At 35.8% G+C, this 20,230-nt stretch overlaps 1 protein-coding gene across 7 annotated transcripts in view; it reads left to right on the top strand.

Moving 5' to 3' along the window:
- Nucleotides 1-20,230, top strand: part of USH2A (usherin) — a 392,395-nt gene that overhangs the window by 138,696 nt on the left and 233,469 nt on the right. For 6 of the 7 annotated variants that reach the window (XM_074897210.1, XM_074897212.1, XM_074897215.1 and 3 more), the window contains 7 exons: nucleotides 5,839-5,965; nucleotides 6,371-6,472; nucleotides 7,930-8,118; nucleotides 8,624-8,754; nucleotides 14,660-14,933; nucleotides 17,930-18,133; nucleotides 18,259-18,339. In XM_074897210.1, the coding sequence (XP_074753311.1) occupies nucleotides 5,839-5,965; nucleotides 6,371-6,472; nucleotides 7,930-8,118; nucleotides 8,624-8,754; nucleotides 14,660-14,933; nucleotides 17,930-18,133; nucleotides 18,259-18,339 (1,108 nt within the window). The remainder of the gene's footprint in view (nucleotides 1-5,838; nucleotides 5,966-6,370; nucleotides 6,473-7,929; nucleotides 8,119-8,623; nucleotides 8,755-14,659; nucleotides 14,934-17,929; nucleotides 18,134-18,258; nucleotides 18,340-20,230) is intronic. The other variant, XM_074897211.1, reaches the window with a different exon arrangement.

Genomic DNA, 20,230 nt, shown 5'->3' with positions numbered 1-20,230 from the left:
TTAAATACCTTTTCTTTTAAAAAAAATTATTGATACAAGTTAACTGACTCTTCAGAACCCTTAGGTATCTGCAAATTTTGGGGAGAGAAACATTGAAACACTAAAGCTTTCCTCATTTTTTATGTGTGCCACAATTCATGACTTTTTAATGAATTTTTATGAGTTGGGTTTTTTGTCAGTACCACCAAACACCACTATAGTTTAAAGTACCAAGATTTCAAAGGTGGGCGGAACTAGTTTTTGAATTAGTAAATAAAAGTTATTTATATTTCTAGTCAATTATTTTTAAGCTTCCCATCTTGAGACTTTGTCTTTTCCAACTGAAATCCGAGTGCTGCCATTAATGACAATGAAAGTAGTCTCTCACTTCCAGTAATAATGACCATAGCAAAGACATAAATAATGATGGTAATATTATCAAATAAATTCCACAAAATTAAAAATAAGGCCACATTCATTGCATTTCTGTTTGGGTAGTTCTTGTTTTTTCTGCACCCTAAAACTGGATGTCCTCATGGAATAAAAAGCATTACAGACTCACTTATATTTCATAAATATGTAAGAAACTGTAAGTAATTATTGAATTTACTAAGGATATTGGCAGAATGTGGTCTCATACATAACCATACATTTGCATCCTTTTTGTAAGGTTACCGCTGCCTCAGTTGCTGGAAGGTCTGGTCACTATATCAGCCATATCTTTTGTCACGCCTCAGTGTCTAATTACATGATTGGTGTTGTGTCTACTGTTCCGGCAGGGTTGAACTGAAATGCTTAATGGTATAAAATGGTGGGGATTTAGAGATTTGATGATCCACTGTTAACCTTTGCTTCCTGAGCTCTGCCATGGTCCAGGCACTGGTGCTCCATGACCACACAGAGGTATTCTGCAGCAGTGAAGATGCTCTTCGGCTTTGGAGGATCTGTAGGGAAGGCATGGTGCTGCATAGAGGCTAGTGTGTATGTGATCCCCTTGCTAGAAAGCAGTAAATCTGCTTCTGACCCAAGATATAAATTTCTATTATTTCCACTGCATTTGCACACAGGCTTTATCTTTTCCGTGTTGCAAACTGAATCAGTGTGTACTTCAATTTTTGGGACTACACTTAACATTGTTAATGTTGCCCTCATCCACATTTTAATAGGTACTAGTTCTGTTTATTTATTTTTCACTTATACCCTCACTTAATTGAAAAGGAATTTTTCTTTCTTTTGCAAGATCTTTCTAGGTGTTATAGTTTGATTTTTTTTTGTTGATGTTTGTTTTAATGGGAGTGGATATCCTTCAAATAGCATTTTAGTTCTTCAAAACGTATTAGTCCTCCTTGCAGATTTGCTCCTTCTGAAGTAGCTTTATGTCAGCTAGGTTGGACTAATTCCCTAGAAGTTGTTGTATTTGTTTGGATTCCAGTATTTGGGGGACAGGGAGAAATGGGGGCAGATAGGGGAGGAGCTCATTTGGGGCTTTTTTTTTCCTTCCTCCTTCTCTCTTTTTTTCCTTTTTTTTCCCACTGTCTTTTAACTGTAAAAACACAGGTCTCATCCATATTCAGCTTATAGTTCAGCTAATATTTTCAATAGTTACTATCTTGAATTTTAACACATTACTTGTTTATGAATATATCTTTATTTATCTTTCTGTTTCATTTGAATCAGACAAGTATCTCATGCTGATTTCTAGGTTCATCACTTCCATATTCCCTCTTCTTATAAAGTCCAAAATAGCCTATTGCTGCTTCAGTGATTGTTTATAGAAAAAAAATAATCTGTCATTCAAGGCATTCAGGAATAGTGTAGGTCTTAACATTTCAATTTACTATCTTGAAAGCTAATGCTTTCTACTTTCTCATTAATAATGTGGAAGAGATTCCTTCGCATTCTCAGATTCAGAAGTAGGGTACTGTGGCCTACATCAATATACTTCTTGTAGTGTCTTTTTCAAAAAATTTACCTGCGAAAATTCAGTTATCAAAATTTTTGTCTTCTGTATCTTTAATATGCTGTGCTACCTTACTACCTTTACCTTTGTTTCTATGTTTTCCACATAGTTTGTTTCTTTTTTCTTTTTGCCATTATTTGCTATTTCTATCCTATATCATCAGATATCATGTTCTGCATTTCTTACTCCTTATTTGTACATCACAGTTTGCATTAACATGCAAATGCTTTGATTACTTCTTATGGACATCATGTGGTTTCTTAACCAGGTTACAAGCATTGTTTTCTCTAATTATGGTTGTGGCATGTATGATAAGCATTTATGGCCCTGCCTTTGTACTCTTCTACTGAAAATTGCAAAAATTCTTTCTGATCACGGTTGTCTGCTTCTTTCTATCTGTAGCAGTGTGGTGTAATATTCTGTGCTCCCTTTCAGCTGTGTCCTCTCACAGGTTAATTATTTTTACCCTTAGTCCCTTTCAGGATTTCTGGTATGTATCTTTGTTTATGATCAGCAGCATGTTTTCTCTTTGGTGTATCTGCTCTGGGAATAGTCCTGCCAAGTCTTCTTAGTGGGGAGTCTTCAGCATTCTAACTTCTTCCTTCCCGAAGTGTTAATTTCAAATCCTTTTTTTCCTGTCCATTCATATGTCTCTCAACTTTATGTACACCACCATTCATATAGCTGTTGTCTGACGATCTCTTTTGTCTCCCTTTTGTGTTATCTAGCAGCTCGTTTTGCCTTCCTTATTGTTTCACTGTCATTCTTTGCAGATTTCTACTCATGGTCCGTGAAGCATGAGTTTTTTGCTAGCAGATATCTTCCTCAGTCTTGTCTGCATAATCAAATTGTCCCATAGACCTTCCTCCAGACTCTGTGTGCCTGCAAACCTTCAGCTGTCTGTGGAGTTTCTTCTCACCGTAACATCTTTAAATCCACCCCTGAACTACAGAATCGACTCCAGCTAAATTCACCGTTATCTGTCAGTGGCTATAGGTCATTTGTTCTATCTTTTTCCCAGGGAAGCACTGAATATTTTATACAAAGTGAAATCACTATTGGTGGAAATTTTAGGCCAAACTGGAGCACCTTTTGCCTTAGTGATTAGGACAGAGTATTGGGATTCTTCTCACAGTACGGAGGGAATTGAATCCAGCTCTTCCATTTTAGAAGATGATTCATTTACTAAACTTTACATCAAAAAGGAGGAATACCAGATACTTTTCTTGTTGCCTGTGGTTTGTGCAGAGGCTGAAGTAGTAGGCACAGTCTGAGGGTGAGCTGTTACTCCCCAGAAAAAAGAAGATGGAGAACACCTAGCTATGAATCTCAACTATACCTTGCTGCTTGGCACTTGCAAAACTTCAGTACTTGTTCACCTTTTCAGTGGCGGGCATTCAAAGAACTTGACTGGGAGAAGCGTAGTTATATTCAGACTTTGTCATCTAAACTGTATCTGTGAGGATCCATATTTGTGATGTTTCTGTGCATTTTCATGAAAGCAAATGTCAGCATGAAGACCCACAGAGATTCACATTTGCTTACTTATTACTGAGAGCTATTAAAAATTAAGACTTATTATATGGCTCAGCAAACTAATCCAGATTTGGTTCGCTATGTGTGATTTCCAAAATGCATAACAAGCCATTTCACAACAGGATATTTGAATGGGATCACAGAATCACTTGGATAGTTCTGGATAAAATGTCATACAGAGGCCTCCAATGAAGTGAATGCTGAACCCATCTCTTTTTTTTTTTTTTCTTTTTTTCCCCCTGAATTAAGCAAAGGTTAGCACATATGGCTGTGTGGTCCCAGATTGAATTGGTTACAAATAAATGTGGTTTCTGATGTATAAAACTGTTAATGCTCTAGACTGTTGCCAAACATAATATGAAGAACCACTTATTCAGGCACCTGATCTTTAGAATGCAGCATCGTTTGTAACAATTTTAACGCTAACTAAGTACACTTTGATGAGACAGCATTTAATAAAATGCTCATTAATTTCATCATTAGCAAGGGTATGCTAAGAAGTAAGCCAGTTTCTTATGTCACGCCCAATTAGCATCCCATGCTAGTAATCCCATTAGTATTGTTGAATTCACTAATGGAAAAACTAATGGGCATGCTACCAGGGCACATTAATTGGGCATGACACCAGTTCTGGTTTTAATTATTAAACTACGATAATGAAATGTGTGTTTGTAAAATATTAAAATGTTGAAATAGGAGAGAAGACAATAAAAAATAGTATATGAAAAAGTGCACATTAGTATGTAAGGATATATAGCTTTGTATTCTTATCATGGGACAGAAGACTGCGGTACAAAGTATCTCAGTACCAAGATGTTGGCTAAATGGAGTAGGAAACATGCTGTAAATATTTACAGGGAATTATTTTTTCTGTAATCATGTACATATGTACACATCATGTATATTTTCATACATAGGATATACAGTGACAGTCCCCAATTCAAAATGTACTGTAAAATGTAGAGTGTTCATAAATCTGTATGCTGACAAGCAATTTCTATATAGATGTACATCACTAAAGGCAGAATACTAAATTTTAACAGGAGGCTTTTAGTATTAATCACAATAGGTGTTTTTTATCAACAGGTTTTCATCATATCCATAACTCTAAGGTCCTTGAGCCAGAAAGAGTACTAGAAGATCTGGAAAAAAAAATTTCTGAACTGTTTGGTTTGCTACTGCAAAGTAACAAACTAGACCCCAAATTATAAGGAACCTTTTACTTTTACATATTTTTTGGAAATTGTTTTTTTGAAGGCTGTCTTAAGCCATAAAGTAACTGCAGAGGTGGTGTTTCTTTAATAGTATGTAATTCTGCATGCAACATAGGACAATTCTATTTTGTGAATTCAGCAGAATAATTTCAACTTCCCGGATGGTTCAAGTAAAGTATAAAGTCCTGAGACAATATTACAGGAATTATTGGGAAGTTAGAAGATTATTTGGATATAAATCTCAGGAAAATTATTGAAAGACAGTAATTTTATTTTTATTGCATCATTATATGAATTTGTGTGGTATTAATTTTGGTTGATAACAGTCTTGAAATTTGGTTTGGCAACCCCATCTGTTATATTCCATGTTACTCAGCAATTCAGAAAAGATTTCTCTGCATTTTGTCATGGATTCTCTAAATTCACCCCCTTATATAATTATATTTTTTGTTTTAATAAAACCAGGTAAAAACTGTAGTTAAATTTAAAAACATTTTAAAAAGCATCCTTTGTACCCTTGTATGGTAAAAACATTCTCTGTAACTACCTTTTTTTTTTTCTTCTGAATCTCTTGGTATAACCTTTTCCTTCATAAATATATTATACTCTCTCACCTAAAAATTCAAGTCTTTTTGATACTAGGTTACAGGAACAGAACATGAATCTTCATACTGTCCTAAAAATACATCTCTTTTTTTGGGTCCCTTCTTCTAGTCAGGTGCTGCAGTCAACAATCCTGTTGGATTTCTGTGGATGGCACATTGAATCCTTGCCTTCAAGCTTCACAACCATGGCAATCCATAAACGAATTAAATAGAGACTTCATTAAAAAAATAGATTAAAAAAAATAGGGGTGACATGAACCTCAATAATTTGTGCCTCATCCTTGTCTTTTTAGGGGAACTACACAGGGTTTTCTATTTTTAATTGAAACTGAACTGGATCCTTGATCCCTCATTTATTATTTGAGAAGGTTAATTTAGTGGGGAAATCAGTCCTAAACATCATTCAGTATTCTGAAAGAAGTTAAACAGAAGACTTTTATCTTTATTTTTAGATGTTACATACCACAGTGTTATAAAGAGTAAGGTATAATTCTAAATCTTACCTTCATAATATTCTAAATCAGATTCTTCTGTTAATAAAAAGGGATCTGCAGTAGCAGTCACTCCAACTAATGATGGTGGAAAAGAGTACAACGATAACAGTTGGCACCAAATAATTGCTACAAGAATTCAAGCACTAGGAAACATCACAGTGGATGGGCAGTACACAGGTAATCAATTCAGTTCCATTTTGCTTTACTATTTTGGTCTTACTCAGGTATGGCGCACTTGCTTACATTTCTACTGCTTGTCTTCATCCGTACAGCAAAAAATTCACTCAATTTTCTGACAAAATTGCTATGGTTTTGTCTGTGCACCTAAGGTATCTGTCCACTGTGAATCTTTGGTAATTTAATACCATGTGTGAGGAATTTATCTTTTTGTGCTCGTGATTCTGTGATTGTGTTAATATTCTTTTGTAAAACAGAATTGTAAATATTTCCAGAATATGTATGGGAAAGTATTAGGATATTGTGTTACATTAGCCTCTTTTCTCAAATGTCAGTATTCTGCTATTGAGTTGAAAATCTGTTGGAAAGCTTTGAACACAAGAATAATGACCTGTTTTTTTTCAGGTTCTTCCTTAGCAACTAGTGGCAGTACCATTATTGGTGAGAACACAGGAGTATTTGTTGGAGGACTTCCACAGGATTATACTATTGTAAGAAAGGATGTAGGTGAGTATGACTGTGGTTTATATAATATCAGAAATCCTATACAGTGGCACTGACTTCACTGCCTTAGCAGTACTGTAGGCTGTACTGACATTGTGACAGGAACATGAGGACGTGCTTAATTTGCATAATTGTTTACATAAGTGTTTTATTAAAAATATCTGTACAGTTTCTTGAATTTTATCTTTTGGGAGAGCTTGAAATATCTTTATAGCTGATTTCATCATCAGGAAAGCAGTGTATAGATCTGTGTACATTTTAATGAATTCTCTGCACAGAACTGTAAACGTGAAGCAAGCTGGTATGTATGAGAAACTTCTGGGTATGCTTTACATTCTGGATTCTCACCAATTCTACAATTGGTTTTATTATCTTAAGCACAGGGTTATGCACACTACTGGGATGCTGGGTTAGAACATACTGGGCTCTTTTGGTGTAAGTTTGGATCTTTAGGGCTTGTTGCATTGAACTCCATGGTGTATGAATATATCTGTATTCTACAGGTGTATTTATGTGGAGCTGGATTGTAGCTGGCTTCTGCAGAATCAATAAACATACATCTTCATACATAAACTTGGTCTATATGGCATTCCACCAGCACATAACAGAGGTGACTGCATACAAAACCAGTATACAATCAGCTACTCTCAGTGGATTCATATCCAGGCTTGTGCTGTTTTTTATATAAAACTGACGGCCAAACTGTATTTTAAGTTTGTGTTCTCACAACTGTTAAGAATGTGAAATGTAGCTGATGATTTGAGGTGAGGTACACTAGAATACGACTTCCTCTATCCTTCCTTATTTCAGTTTACTAAACCCAGAAATACAGGCATGTGGTGTTCTAAAGCTTTGGTTCATAAAGTAATCCAGGATGCTTCCCTCAAAAACCTCAAATGAAATAATCAAAATGAGATCAACTATAAATACTATTCAAGAGAAGGCCATCTATAAAACCTGCTTTATATTTTTGTCCCCAGTAAAGAAAAAGAGATAGCAGCCATGAACTGCTATTTTTTTAATCCTAACAAGGAAAGTAAATCTTCCTGGTGGAAATTCTAGAAGTACATTCGTCTGCTAAGCTTTTGCAACACAGTTCCTTCCTATTCAGCAGATGCACACTATTCTTCACAATTAACGTTTTGTTTAAAGAGGATAAACCTGAGAACTTTCTTTGGAATCTTCATGGAGTAGATTTATACTGTTGAAGACATGTGTATGCAAAATCTCAAAAAGTTTAATATTTTCCAGCTACATAACAGTAGCTGCTGTCCTTAGTGACTAGACCCGTCAGAAATCTGGATTTATCTTGTAGACCAAATTTATGAAATGATTGATGGCTGGTTATCAATGCACACATGCACATATACTATAGGGTGGGTATGTATAAAACATATAAAATAATCCCTATGTTTAGTTGCAGGTGATTGGCATAAGAAAATTATTTTCTATTTATGCAGGGATGAAGATGATAGTCCAGAAGGGATTTGTGGGGTGTCTCAGTGACATATTTTTGAAAAAAACACACACTCCCTTTGAAAACTGGGAGTATTTGAACTGGCAGGATGCTGAAGAGCAAAACAACGTCTATCACGTTTGGGAAGGATGCCCCATTGTCCTCTCCAAAGGAGCACATTTTCTTGGCAAAGGTAATTTGCTGTACTATTGCAGTAGCCCAGTGTGCTTTTGAGATATAAAAGGTGATCATATCAAAAGTATTGCAGTGCTCTGCTTTTTGTAGCAGTTCTAGTTATACAGGATTATTTTTGAATGGTTTAAAGTTTGGTTTCTGGGTTTACAGAACACTGCTACATGGAAGAGGAATTGCATTCACAGACAGGTGCTGCTGCTGTAAGTGAATACAGAGTTGATAGACATGTAAAAGGTAAAGTTTCACTTTTGAAGAGACAGAGATGCTTATAACATACCAAAAAATGCCAGGTAGCAGAATTTAGGACATTGAACCAATCTGCTTTGTTGCAGTACATTGTCCTTTAAAAAGCTGAGTGATAAGGGTACAAACCTTAATCTTGAAATCTCGGAGGTTTTCCTATCAAAGTAGAAAGTAGCACCTAGATTTTTGGTTTTGGTTTCTTGAGCCTATTTATCTATGTATTTGATTTAACTTTTACATGTGTTCACTTTCTTTTCAAGGCTTCCTGGAACTGCATTCAGGTGTTTTTAGTGGTGGACTGGAATTTGAGATCTCATTCAAATTTAGAACAGATCAACTGAATGGATTGCTTTTGTTTGTTTACAATAAAGATGGCCCAGATTATCTTGCAGTAAGTTCAGAAATACAAATATAACTATATTCAAATATGACCTGTGAGTTTTGTCTACTAAGATATGTCCAGCATTTAAAGAGATTTGAAACCATAAGTTATTTTTGTATTTTACTTATTTTGAAATGCTGTACACAGCAAAGTGTGAGGGGAGCAAAAGGACTTCAGCAAATGCTCTGAATAAATTACTTCTGTTATTTATATCATAAATAAGAAAACTATAAATATATGAAAAGCAGAATTATTCTCTTTGTAGGATTGGAAGTGATTAGAAAAGAAAATAAAAGTCTTGTATTAAAAGCTTTCAGTTCATTCCTGGGAAAGTCTAGAGTTACCCAGTTTCCCAGTTTTCATAATAGAACAATCAGTTAAATTGTAAATCAAAAAGTTCATGATGGAAATTGCCCAGTATACTAAAAAGCTTTCTCTTTAAGGTATATGAGTGTTTTATAATCAGTATGATTTCTTCATTTTGATTTGAAGCATAAGTATTGTCATATAAACAGAAATTGGTGGTCCAGCTTAATCCCATCTCATCCCTATCAGTTTTCCCAACAGTGTAAAGGAAGCAACAGAATTCCTGCATTACACAAATTAGTGAGATGTGCCTATCAACTTTCTTTCTGGTGTCTGTTAAATAAGACTTTTGTGCTCAGAAGTACTCCTGGTTCCATTTTTTCCAGGATTTTGTTTAGAGTCGAATGTGTTTGTTGCAGTTTTTCAGATTTTTTTATTAGTTACATGGCTCTGGACTTTCATATTTTTCTTCCCCCAAGAATTTTGAATGTAATTAGACTGTGGTCAACATTGCTTAGTGGATCAACTATAGTTACTACTTGCACCAACTAGTAGGTATTACAAAGGATTACATTGAAAGCAATATCTCTTTTCAGTTGGTCTAAGAAGTAATCATTTACATTTAGAGATTTTTAAGGGTATTGTTCTTTATGACCTAATCTGCCCTTTCTACATTTTTATTGACTTTCATTTATTTATTTATTTATTATAATGCAGCTGTTTTGCTAATGGCTGTCATGTCACAGCCTGTTTTATTGCATGGCATTATATCTAATGTGCCTTTTCTTTTAAACTTCTGACCTAAAACATATAAATATATTTTTCTTCTTTTCAGGTCAAATATAACTTACCCTACATTTACTTTTTATTACTGACTTTTCCAGCAGTTCATTTTTCCCTGGGTTTTAAATTCTGCTACACCAAGTTCCAGTAACAAGTCTTGCTAATTACATGTTATTACTTTAGTTTTGCCTTCAAGTAATGACCAAGATCATGAGCTAATAGCATAAAATGCTATTCACAGTACAGAGGCACTGTTTATGTGAACAGTATTTACAGGGACAAACATGAGGTTTGGGTTCTTTTGGAGATTCTCATGGTATGTGACCCTTGTTTCCTTTCTCTTGCTCTGTGAAACGCTAACAGAAATATGAGAAAATAGCTTCTGACTATAAAGGAAAAGGGGATTTACTGAACTGAAAGGCAAAAGCACAAAGTAGTTAGGCAAAACACTCCTTCTCTACTCATAGTTCCAGATTTCTGGCAGTTTTATATTTATGTTACTTTTAGCACTGAAAACTGTGATTAGATAATTTTCTCAGCATTTGTCCTAAATCAAGTAAAATTTTTTAAATCTCCTCTTAAGGTGAGGTATTTTAGAGAAGATGAGTATACACATGCTTTTCCAATCCTTGCAGCTTTGTGTTCTGCACATACATAATGATGACAGAAGGTTTTTCTGTACACTTGAGCTCACAAAAAAAGGTTAATAGAAAGTGAAAATGAGGTGTGTAGCATTGTTGCGCATGAGCTACGATGTCTTTGTTAAGAGCTTTGGTCAGGTGACACTTGCACTGCAAAACAGATTAGAAGCTATACCACTTATCCCAAGTGCCAGTGTAAGATGGTATTTCCTGACCCTTCCCTTTACATAGGTCACAGCTCTCTTATTAGCTTTATACTTTTGGAATGACTACAGCTAGACACACGACTGGCCTGCTACCAAACAGCCAAAGACTCAGTCTTGTCTTCTGCCCAAGACAAAATTGTATCCTAGAAAGGTGCTGTGTCTAAAGGTCACTTCTTCCATGACTTCCATGCCCTGAGAACTCAAGCCAGAGAGGTCAAGCTGATTCTCTTTGAATCCAGACATAATAATTATGAGCAAACTGTGACCAGATAAACCAGTATGAATCACTAGCTCTCATTCTGGCATGTGTTTCCTCATGAGTTTGTGTGATTGAAAGAAGGTACTGTGACTATTACTGATTTTTCATGCTGATCACTTTAACATCAGCGAAAGCCTAAGCACTGCCAATCTTCTGTGCGACAGTGGCACCAATTTCCAAGACATTGTAGCTGATGATTTACTACTGCAAAGCTACTAATAGGAAAAAAGTCCTGCAGGAACTTTTTCGAAAGAATTGTACTTTTAAATAGCTGCATGAAGTAAAACAACCAGTGTCCAAGACAAAAAGTGTTACCTGTGATGGAACTAAGAAAGGGTGTGAAATAAGCGTTTTGAGAACATGAAGTGGAAAGCTTTTTATTAGCAAAGAAGTGACTGGCACTCATGTGGGACTTGTGAAGGTGATATTCCTACTGATCACCAGTGATTTCTCTCTGCCTGGTGTTAGGAAGAGATTCCTGTTCCCTTTCCATTAAAGTGTGACTGATTCTAAGAAGGCTGTTGAGGGGTCTGTGTTTGGGCCTCTGCTCTCTGACTGGCAGGTCTGAACAGGGCTAGTACCAGTACACAACATCTCTTTAACCTTATTGATTTTGAACTGGAAAGACTGGTTCAACATCAACCTCAGTACCATGTACTTTTTCTTTCAAAGGGCTCAAAGACTGACTGTCATTGCCAAGTTCTTTCAAGTCTGTTGCTTGTCTCTTCTGATACCCCTGAATCTCAGGATGACTTCCCAGCTCAAAGGAGATGAAGGCATAATCAGTCTGTAGCTCAACATTGGTAGAGACCGTTTTGGATGACAGGTTTAACAAAGTGTCATTCAGCCTCCAATGCAGCCTCTACCCTGAGTTTTGTTTCTCAGAGCTATGGCTGGATATACCTTTCTTCTTCAAAATCATGTGTTTATAAGCAGATTGAGGAGAATTCTCTGAGGTAAGGACTGGTCCCTGCAGAGAAAAAAAATACAGAAGCATGAAATAATTCAGGTTGGAGGGATCTTTTGAAGTAATTTATTCCAAATCTCCACTAAACACAGGGCCAATTTAGTTAGATAAGGTTGCTCCAAACATTTTATGTTTGAGTATTGTGCATTTCTCTACAGATGGACAGTCCACAGCTTCTCAAATTCTGTAGCATGCTCCAATCTTTAACCATCCTGAATATGGAAAAAAAACCCAAAACCTGATATCTAACTGTGATTTCTCTTGTTACAATTTGTCTTTTTACCTCTCATCCTTTTGCTGTGCACCTCTGAGAAGAGTCTGTCTTCTCTATAGCCTCTCATAAGGTAGTTGAACAGTTAAGTTCTCTTCTTGCTTGCTCCTAAGACTGAACAAACCCCATTCTCTCAGAATCAACTCATACGTCAGATATTCCACCCCTGACCAACTTGGTGCCTCTCCAATGAATTCACTCCAGAGTGCCAGTATCTTACATATACTGGAGTGTCCACAACTGGATTACTGTAGTTCAGATGTAGTCTTATGTGTGATGAATAGAGGGGAAGGATCATCTCCTTGGACCCACTGCCTACCTTATTTCTAATACAGGCCAGTCCATGTTGGTCTTCATCACTTCAGGGATACATTGCTGACCAGTGCTCAATTTGTAATCCATCTTGACCCTTGGTCCTTTTTTTCAAAGCTGCTTTCTATGTCTCAAACACCAGTGGCCACGCCCTTCGCTAACAACTGCAAACTTGCTGAGAGTATACTGCATCCTATTGCTCAGGTCATTAATAAAATTATTAATCAGAATCAGTCACTGTATCAATCTCAGAAAGATGTCACAACTTGCCAGTGGGCCTGTAGAAGTTTTTCTTGCCCCTCATGTCCTCTTCCAGATTCAGGCTAAGCTTTGGCTTTCCTAATTCCAACCTGCCATGCTCAGATATATCAAAATAAGAATTGTGTGCGTAGAGAACAGTATTCATAAAATGTTGTAGTTGTGCTTAATATTTGTACCCCAAATTCTGAAAAGCAAGTATGCTTTTAAGCATTAAGCTGAGAACGTGCTTAGATTTAGAGCTGTTATATAATGCTCTTGGTTTTTTGAGAGATGACAACTAAGATGTCTGGCAGCAGAATAAGATGATCTTCATACATTTTTGGTTGAAAGTAATAATATGTCTTCCAAGGACAGATCAACAATCAAGCATTTTTTTAAAGCGGTCCCAGAATTTTATCCAAAGCAAACACTTAATCTGTTGTTTTTCTGAATCTATGCTCAGTACCAGAGAGAATGCTAGATGTATGTAGGACTCCACTTTTTTTTATCTTCAACATGCAGAACAGTTCAAAGTGAACAGTGGTCCTCTATCTTTAGCTGCACTTGGGCATTCTAAATGTCAGTCCATGTCATCACAAAAAGCACAAGCATCATTCTCTGCCTGCTTTAAGACTAAGCCAAGAAGAGTAAATTGGAAGAGGGATGTGCTGAGTAGCTACCCTATGTCAAACACCATGTCCTCTCTCTAGCTTCCAGGTCTGGCAGACTGGCTGGCATACTACTTTAGTCAGGCAGCTGAAGTGCTTGCTTCACACCAGCACGGTGTGCTTCGTATTAATTCTCATCAGTGAAGAAAAATGGTGACTTGTCCAACAGACGGTTTTTTCAAGCTATACTTATCAGCATTGATGTCATGATCTGTCCTTCACTAGTATTGTAGAGTCCTTGGCTACAAGGGGCGCTGAACTCATGGAAACAGGAAAAGTTGTGATCCCAAAGAAACAAATAAACTAAATTCCTCTGTCCTGTGATCAAGCAGTCAATGTGCACTCTGCAACAGGGCCTATATTGCCCATGATATCTCAAGTGCTAAGTTCTTTCTTCAGTTGGGGTCTCTGTTAAGGAAATAATCATATTACAAATACTGCAATATTAGTATTATCAGTAACCTAAATATGTCAGTTTGTCAATACTGATGATAAATATTTGTATTAAATCTGTAGTTTTTATTTCACTTAATAAGATTTTGGCATGGAAACAGTAATGCTTTTTTGTGAACATATTCATATTTTTCAAACACCAGTTCATCACTTAAGTGTTTAGTGCTTTATACCTGCCAGTTTACAGTCTCAGCCCACTTGTGTTCCATTCAGCCAGGACAAAGGGTCTTGCAGTAAAGCATCTGGAAACTTCTGCTCTGAAAATTTAAACAAAATGTATTTCTATTAGAGAATTGGCATATTAATCTCAAAAAGCACATACAAAACCAATTATTTTCTTACAAGATTTAGAAGAATAGGATGAAATACAGGATCAATGTATGCTGGAAAAATTTGAAATTCAGTTCACCAGCCAATTAAAAAGACCTTAATCAGGTCTGACATTTCATTTCCGTATTATCTTTTTACTTTCTTCTAAAAAATGAATTGATAGATAAAATACTGTTTTCTCATTCTCAAAAAAAGCAAAAGTCCTGGTTCATTGTCACTTCTTTTTACTAAGTTACGTTAACGCCAAAGTCAGTTGTCAAAAAATCAGAATATATTTTCCTATATTCTGAATTAAGTGATACACTGTATTTAGCATGTTTTGTGTAAACAATTTTCTTGAAATTTCTGCTATCCTGAAGAGATTTTGTTCATTGATCTTGTTCATTGACTGTCTTGGTTATTTTTTAAAAATAACTGTCTGTTGTTGCTGTGTATGTAATACCTCTTTCAAAATCTTTTTTCATTTTAAAATATATAGATTGAACTGAAAAGTGGAATATTAAACATCTTTTTAAAAACTGGCATTATCTTTACACAAGTGGATCTCTGGTTAGGACTGTCGTATTGTGATGGAAAGTGGAACAAAGTCACAGTGAACAAGGAGGGCTCCGTAGTTTCAGCAAGTATGAATGAACTGAGAGAGCAGACGCTCGAACCCCGTGTTCAGCAGCTGAAAGTAAACTCACCCGTCTACGTAGGAGGAATTCCACCTGAGATTCAGAATTTTTTTAAAGAACTGGGATTAGAACAAGGTAAGATGACACCAAGAAGAACACATGGTTTTCAATAACTGGTGTCATATACAAGGTGGACATTCTGCTGCTGGTAGTGTAAATTCATAAATATGTAACATACGTTTTTCCTCCCGCCCATTGTTGCTTTAACTACCAGTTATCCCTACCCATCTGGATTTACTTATCCTGATCAATTTGTAATGCTGTAAAAATTCTTCCAGCCCAGTGGTATCTGAAGCATTCTGACTCATAGGCGAGGAATTGGCCAGTAGCAAATGGTAATCTGAGATGCCTAACCAGATCTCAAATCTTCATCAGAGAAAGCCAGTTAAGATAATTTTTTCACTTGGTCAACTTGTGTCACTTGCAGATCTGGAATACAAAACCAGTGGAAGACAGTAAATATAGCTTAAATCACTGTAATGAGGCTGGATGCTGCGACATGGAAGAATTGTTGAGAGTTTATTAGTCCTTTTTTAGGTGATACTGATTCTGGTCTAAAAAATTGAGTATAAAAGCCCGAATTTGGATTTTGGCTGCATTACCGTGATATTTTCCATGTCGTCAGGAGCAGGGAGGACAGTCATGTTCTGGGCCATCACTGTGACCCTTCTGCTGTGGAACAGGACAAACTTCTAGGGAAAAGAGGAAAACAATAATTACAGCCTGATGCTAATGGCCTCCACAAAAGGATCTGCTGTATGAAATGTAGTAAAAAAAGTGTCTATTAAACTAGCTCTGTTTACAGTTTGGGCATGTTTTTTTATTACTTATGAAGCTATTAGTCAGTCAGGGTGTATTTTTCAGACACTGTGGGCAAATAAGTAGCAGTCAGTAAGTGATCAGTGGAGAATCTAGTAAGTTCTGCAGAGCTCCCTTGAAGCCTTGTGATTTCACAGCTATAGAAGAGTTTGAATCAAATCCATGCAACGGCATTCACAGATAGCTCAAAAATATTGTTTTAAGTACTCTTCCAGCTGTAGGCATCACATATATTATAATCTTCATCCAGGTTCTGTATGCATAATATTTATGGCCCAAAAGAGCTAGCCCATCATACCCTGTCAGTGTTGCCTCATAGCAGATGGTATAGCCTTGTGAGGGATGCATTTGCAACTCCTGCAGCAAAGAGATCTGTGAACAAAGAATCTAGGGCAAAATAACATCTGAAGTGAATGTCTGAAGTGCATATTGAGGCACATCAATAAACATTACTTTTTTTACCAAGCCTCCTCAGGATGCTGCAAAGTAAGATGGCGGCTGTGCTTCAGAGTGGCTGAAGATAAAAACATTCTTGTGTGTTCCTAAATGTAGACTTAGATGAGCAATGTTATGTATTACAGCTTTGAAACATACTTTTATTTAGGACTATAATGATGTAACGGTATGATAATAGAATATGGATACCTTCCCAGTTAAATAAATATTTACAAAAGGTTTTCTCAATTAATGGCTGCTTGGTAGTTATTTTGAATAAAGGAGTATTGTTTTGCTTACAGTAAATAAGCGATAAATATCCTTCTTCTCCCACCCCACCTCCATGTCACTTAAAATTTTAAGAAATTTCAGCTAGAGTCTGTGGGCCTTTGCATGACCCATCACATGCCCTCCTGAGGGGTCAAGATGGAGGAGAGTTGAGAGAAATGTTTGTGAGAATTTGTAGTCATTACTTACTCTGCAGCTACCTGACAGTAAACAAGATTACTTGACTGATGTCAGTCAGAAATCTTCAAATAGTGATAAATGCAGCTAAAACAAAACTCAAAATAATGTATTAAAATAGGTTATGCAGTATGCAAATCAAACAACTGTTTATTTTGTCTAATAATTAAGATGCCTGTGCAGACTGGGACTAATTCTCTCCTCTGCCACAAACTGCCCAAGAAACTGAGCTGATTGCTGTGGAGTAGGAGTTGAGTTTAAATTAGGTCGTATTTATTTTAAGGAGAAGTTTTTCTAAAGTCCTAGTGTTGTGGAGAGAGAAAGTGTTTTAGAGGATGATTCAAAATGGGTGTCTACATTCAGCGTCCCTTTCTTTTTGCATGAACTATGTATGGATATTAGATTCTCCCATCAGGTGGCTAAGTACAAATACTACTCTGATCTGCTATTTTGCAATAATAAAGGCAATAAAAGTACATAAGATATAAATATATGGTACTTTCACGCAGCTAAAAAAGAGCACTGAATTGTGAGAGGCTGGTTTTTAATTTATAAAGTTAATTCTTCAATGAATTGAAATCTTTGGTTTGGTTACTTTGGTTTACTTTGATTTTGCCTTGAACACCAATCACTGTACATTACTCAGATTTGAGAATTATTTTGTATCAATTTATTAATTTATTTGTAAATTAAATCATAGAAGTATAGAATAATTTTAACAACTGTATCCTGAATTTTGTAGTGCTATTTTTACTGCAGGTGACTAATTTAATATATCAATAATGTTAGGAATGTAACACGCAGAGAAATTATGTATATGCATATATATAAACCAGTGTAAAATGAAGTTACTTTCTTTCTTATAAATGAACAGTTTGGGGTTACGTTTCTAGAGTATGTTTGTAAACAGCATACCAGTTATATCCCCATTAGAATAAACTGATATACCTCTGTGATCTCCCGAAGTTAATTATATTTTTAATCTGGCTTTATGTGTGTATATTAACAAAATATTAACAACCAGCAGAAAGCTGATTTTCAAATTCAGAATCACTTTTACGGTAATAATTTTAGAGAGAAGTGACAGAAGAGAAAACAGAAAGCTATTTCCTCATGGGATGGAATTGATAACAATGAAAGCACAATTTAGTAAGGCAGGAACTCAACACTAGAATACTAGGAATTTTTACCAGCTTAGTATCTTGAAAGGGGGAACAGAATGTCATGTTAGAAGTCAACATACTCACATTACAGTCTTCAGTACTGAAAATACAGAATTGAAGCAAACAAAAGTGAATCTAAATTAATGACTGAAGCTCTTTACGTGATACTAATCCCTTATTGTTTGCTAGGTTTCGGTGGTTGCTTGAAGGATGTTAAATTTACACGAGGTGCTGTCGTTAACTTGGCATCTGTGTCCAGCAGTGCTGTCAGAGTCAATCTGGATGGATGCCTATCAACTGACAGTGCTGTTAACTGCAGGGGAAATGACTCCATCCTTGTATACCGAGGAAAAGAGCAGAGTGTTTATGAGAGCGGTCTACAACCATTTACAGGTAACACGTTAGTTCCTTAAATGAAATACATCATTTTTATTTTGTTCTGTATTAATGTATTACTGTGTTCAGTGTTTTTTTGTTTTGTTTTGTTTTTTCTCCTCTATGCTTTGTGTTCTTTGAAGAATACCTTTATAGAGTGGTTGCCTCAAATGAAGGAGGATCAGTATCTAGTGTATGGACCCATGTTCGTACAAGAGAATCAGGTAAATATAATTTTAAGGCTTACTTATTCCTATTTTTTCATCAGCTATCGAATGTATCCCATCACAACAATTTTGAGTACTGTAAGTTGCATAGTGTTAAAAATGCTTAATGCTTTGATGAAGTACCCGATTACTATCTTCTGTTACAAAGCATTCAGGCAGGTATTTTCCACTCATAATTCAAGGTCTTTTCCAAATATATATTGGAGTATGTAATTATTTGAGAGGAAATAATATGAAAGGATTGAACTGCATTAACTGAGTAAGAGCAGCCGTGCGTCTAGGTGTGTTCACACGTGCACATCAAACTTCGTGGTATACGAGTCTGCTGGAGTAAGTAAATCTATATTTTCCTATGTATAACTTCATGATACAAAATCAAGTGTAGCAAAAGGAGATACTGCAATAGCAGGCACAAGCTGTGGAAGATAAGAGGCCATGTAGTTGCTAGGGAGAAGAGGGTTTTCTTTATCTTACCTGCACAAGGGTATGTTGCTCAGTGCTGTTGAATGGGGATACTTTTAACAAGTAGTCCGTAAGTTATGTCTGAAAATGTGGCAATATTTACTAGAAAAACAGTGTGTGTCTTGTGGAGAAGGTTTCAAAGTATGAACACAATACTTGCTGAGGCCTAAAGATAAAATTTTCCCTGTATTTTATGAAGAAGGTGTAAAGGACCTTTTCTTTTCTGGTCAGTGTTTTTGCACACTTTATTGAGCCAGCAAGTTTTTGAAGAATTACAGTTTTGCATATTTTATTCAATCAACTTTTCTTCTTCTGTAAATTGAAGCCTAATTGCATTCCATCAATGTAGAAAATTCTCTGATGCAAATTATTCAATGTATGATCTTAAAAAATGATACCATACCTGTGTAAATATTGGACTTGCAAATGCATTCTTATACAACTTACTGTCATTATTTTGTGTACCACCCAGAAGAGAGAAAGTACATGCATATTTTCACGTCAGCTGTCTGGCAACAGTAAGGTTTACCACAAATTTATGTTTTCAAGCTGACCACAGCATTGAGAAGTCCATGTTCCCCAGGGTTGGAGAATAATTGCACTATTTAATTATTTTTGAGTTGGTTTTGTTATGTCCCTTATGAGAAGACCATCTGCTATACAGTACCTTACCTTGCCCTGTGATACACTTCAGAACTAATAAAATCAATATATTACTGTAGTAACTGAAGCTTTCCTAAAGTATCACATTCTTACTTTACATAAGAATCACAACTTCCAGGTGTTTTTACACTTTCCATTCTGCTACCCTTATAAAAAACAACACTTCATTCATATTTAATGAAACTAAAAAATAAAATTACAAAAAAAAAAAAAGGTTATTTGATGGTAAGAAAAGCAAATGATCATCAGTAGGGCTAGGGAGTCCACATGCATTTACAGCAAACTCATCATCCATCATCCTGCCATAGTGTTCCTTGGGCCTTTCCTCTGCATCCCTTGTGCAGTCATCTGTGATGAAGTTGTTACTGGCCAGACCTTTACTTGCTATAGTAATATCTAATAAATAGCTAAAGGTTATGGGAAATGGGATGATTTTTTTTTATTAGCAACTGTATGCATATATGAGTTTGGCTTTACAGTTCTTTTGAACATCTTCATTTAACTCTTTTTAATTTATTTTTTTTTCTTTTTCATAATGTGGAATGATCAGAAGCAAAGGATTTTTCAAAAAGGCCTTACAAATCTCTGCTTTGCCCTGAGACAGTTGTATGGCATTGTGGAAATATGAAAATAAATGGAAAAGCTTAAATACTTTTGAAGTACTTTCCTGAAAATGTGCATTCTCATTTACAAATGTTTCATAGTTATGGCATTCTGTGGCTTAGATATCCAACGGAGAAATATCAATCTCTTCTCTGTTGCA

Source organism: Athene noctua, chromosome 1, assembly GCF_965140245.1.
Source record: "Athene noctua chromosome 1, bAthNoc1.hap1.1, whole genome shotgun sequence".
In the NCBI taxonomy this organism is placed as follows: domain Eukaryota; kingdom Metazoa; phylum Chordata; class Aves; order Strigiformes; family Strigidae; genus Athene; species Athene noctua.
This window is presented reverse-complemented; position numbering and strand designations above follow the sequence as displayed.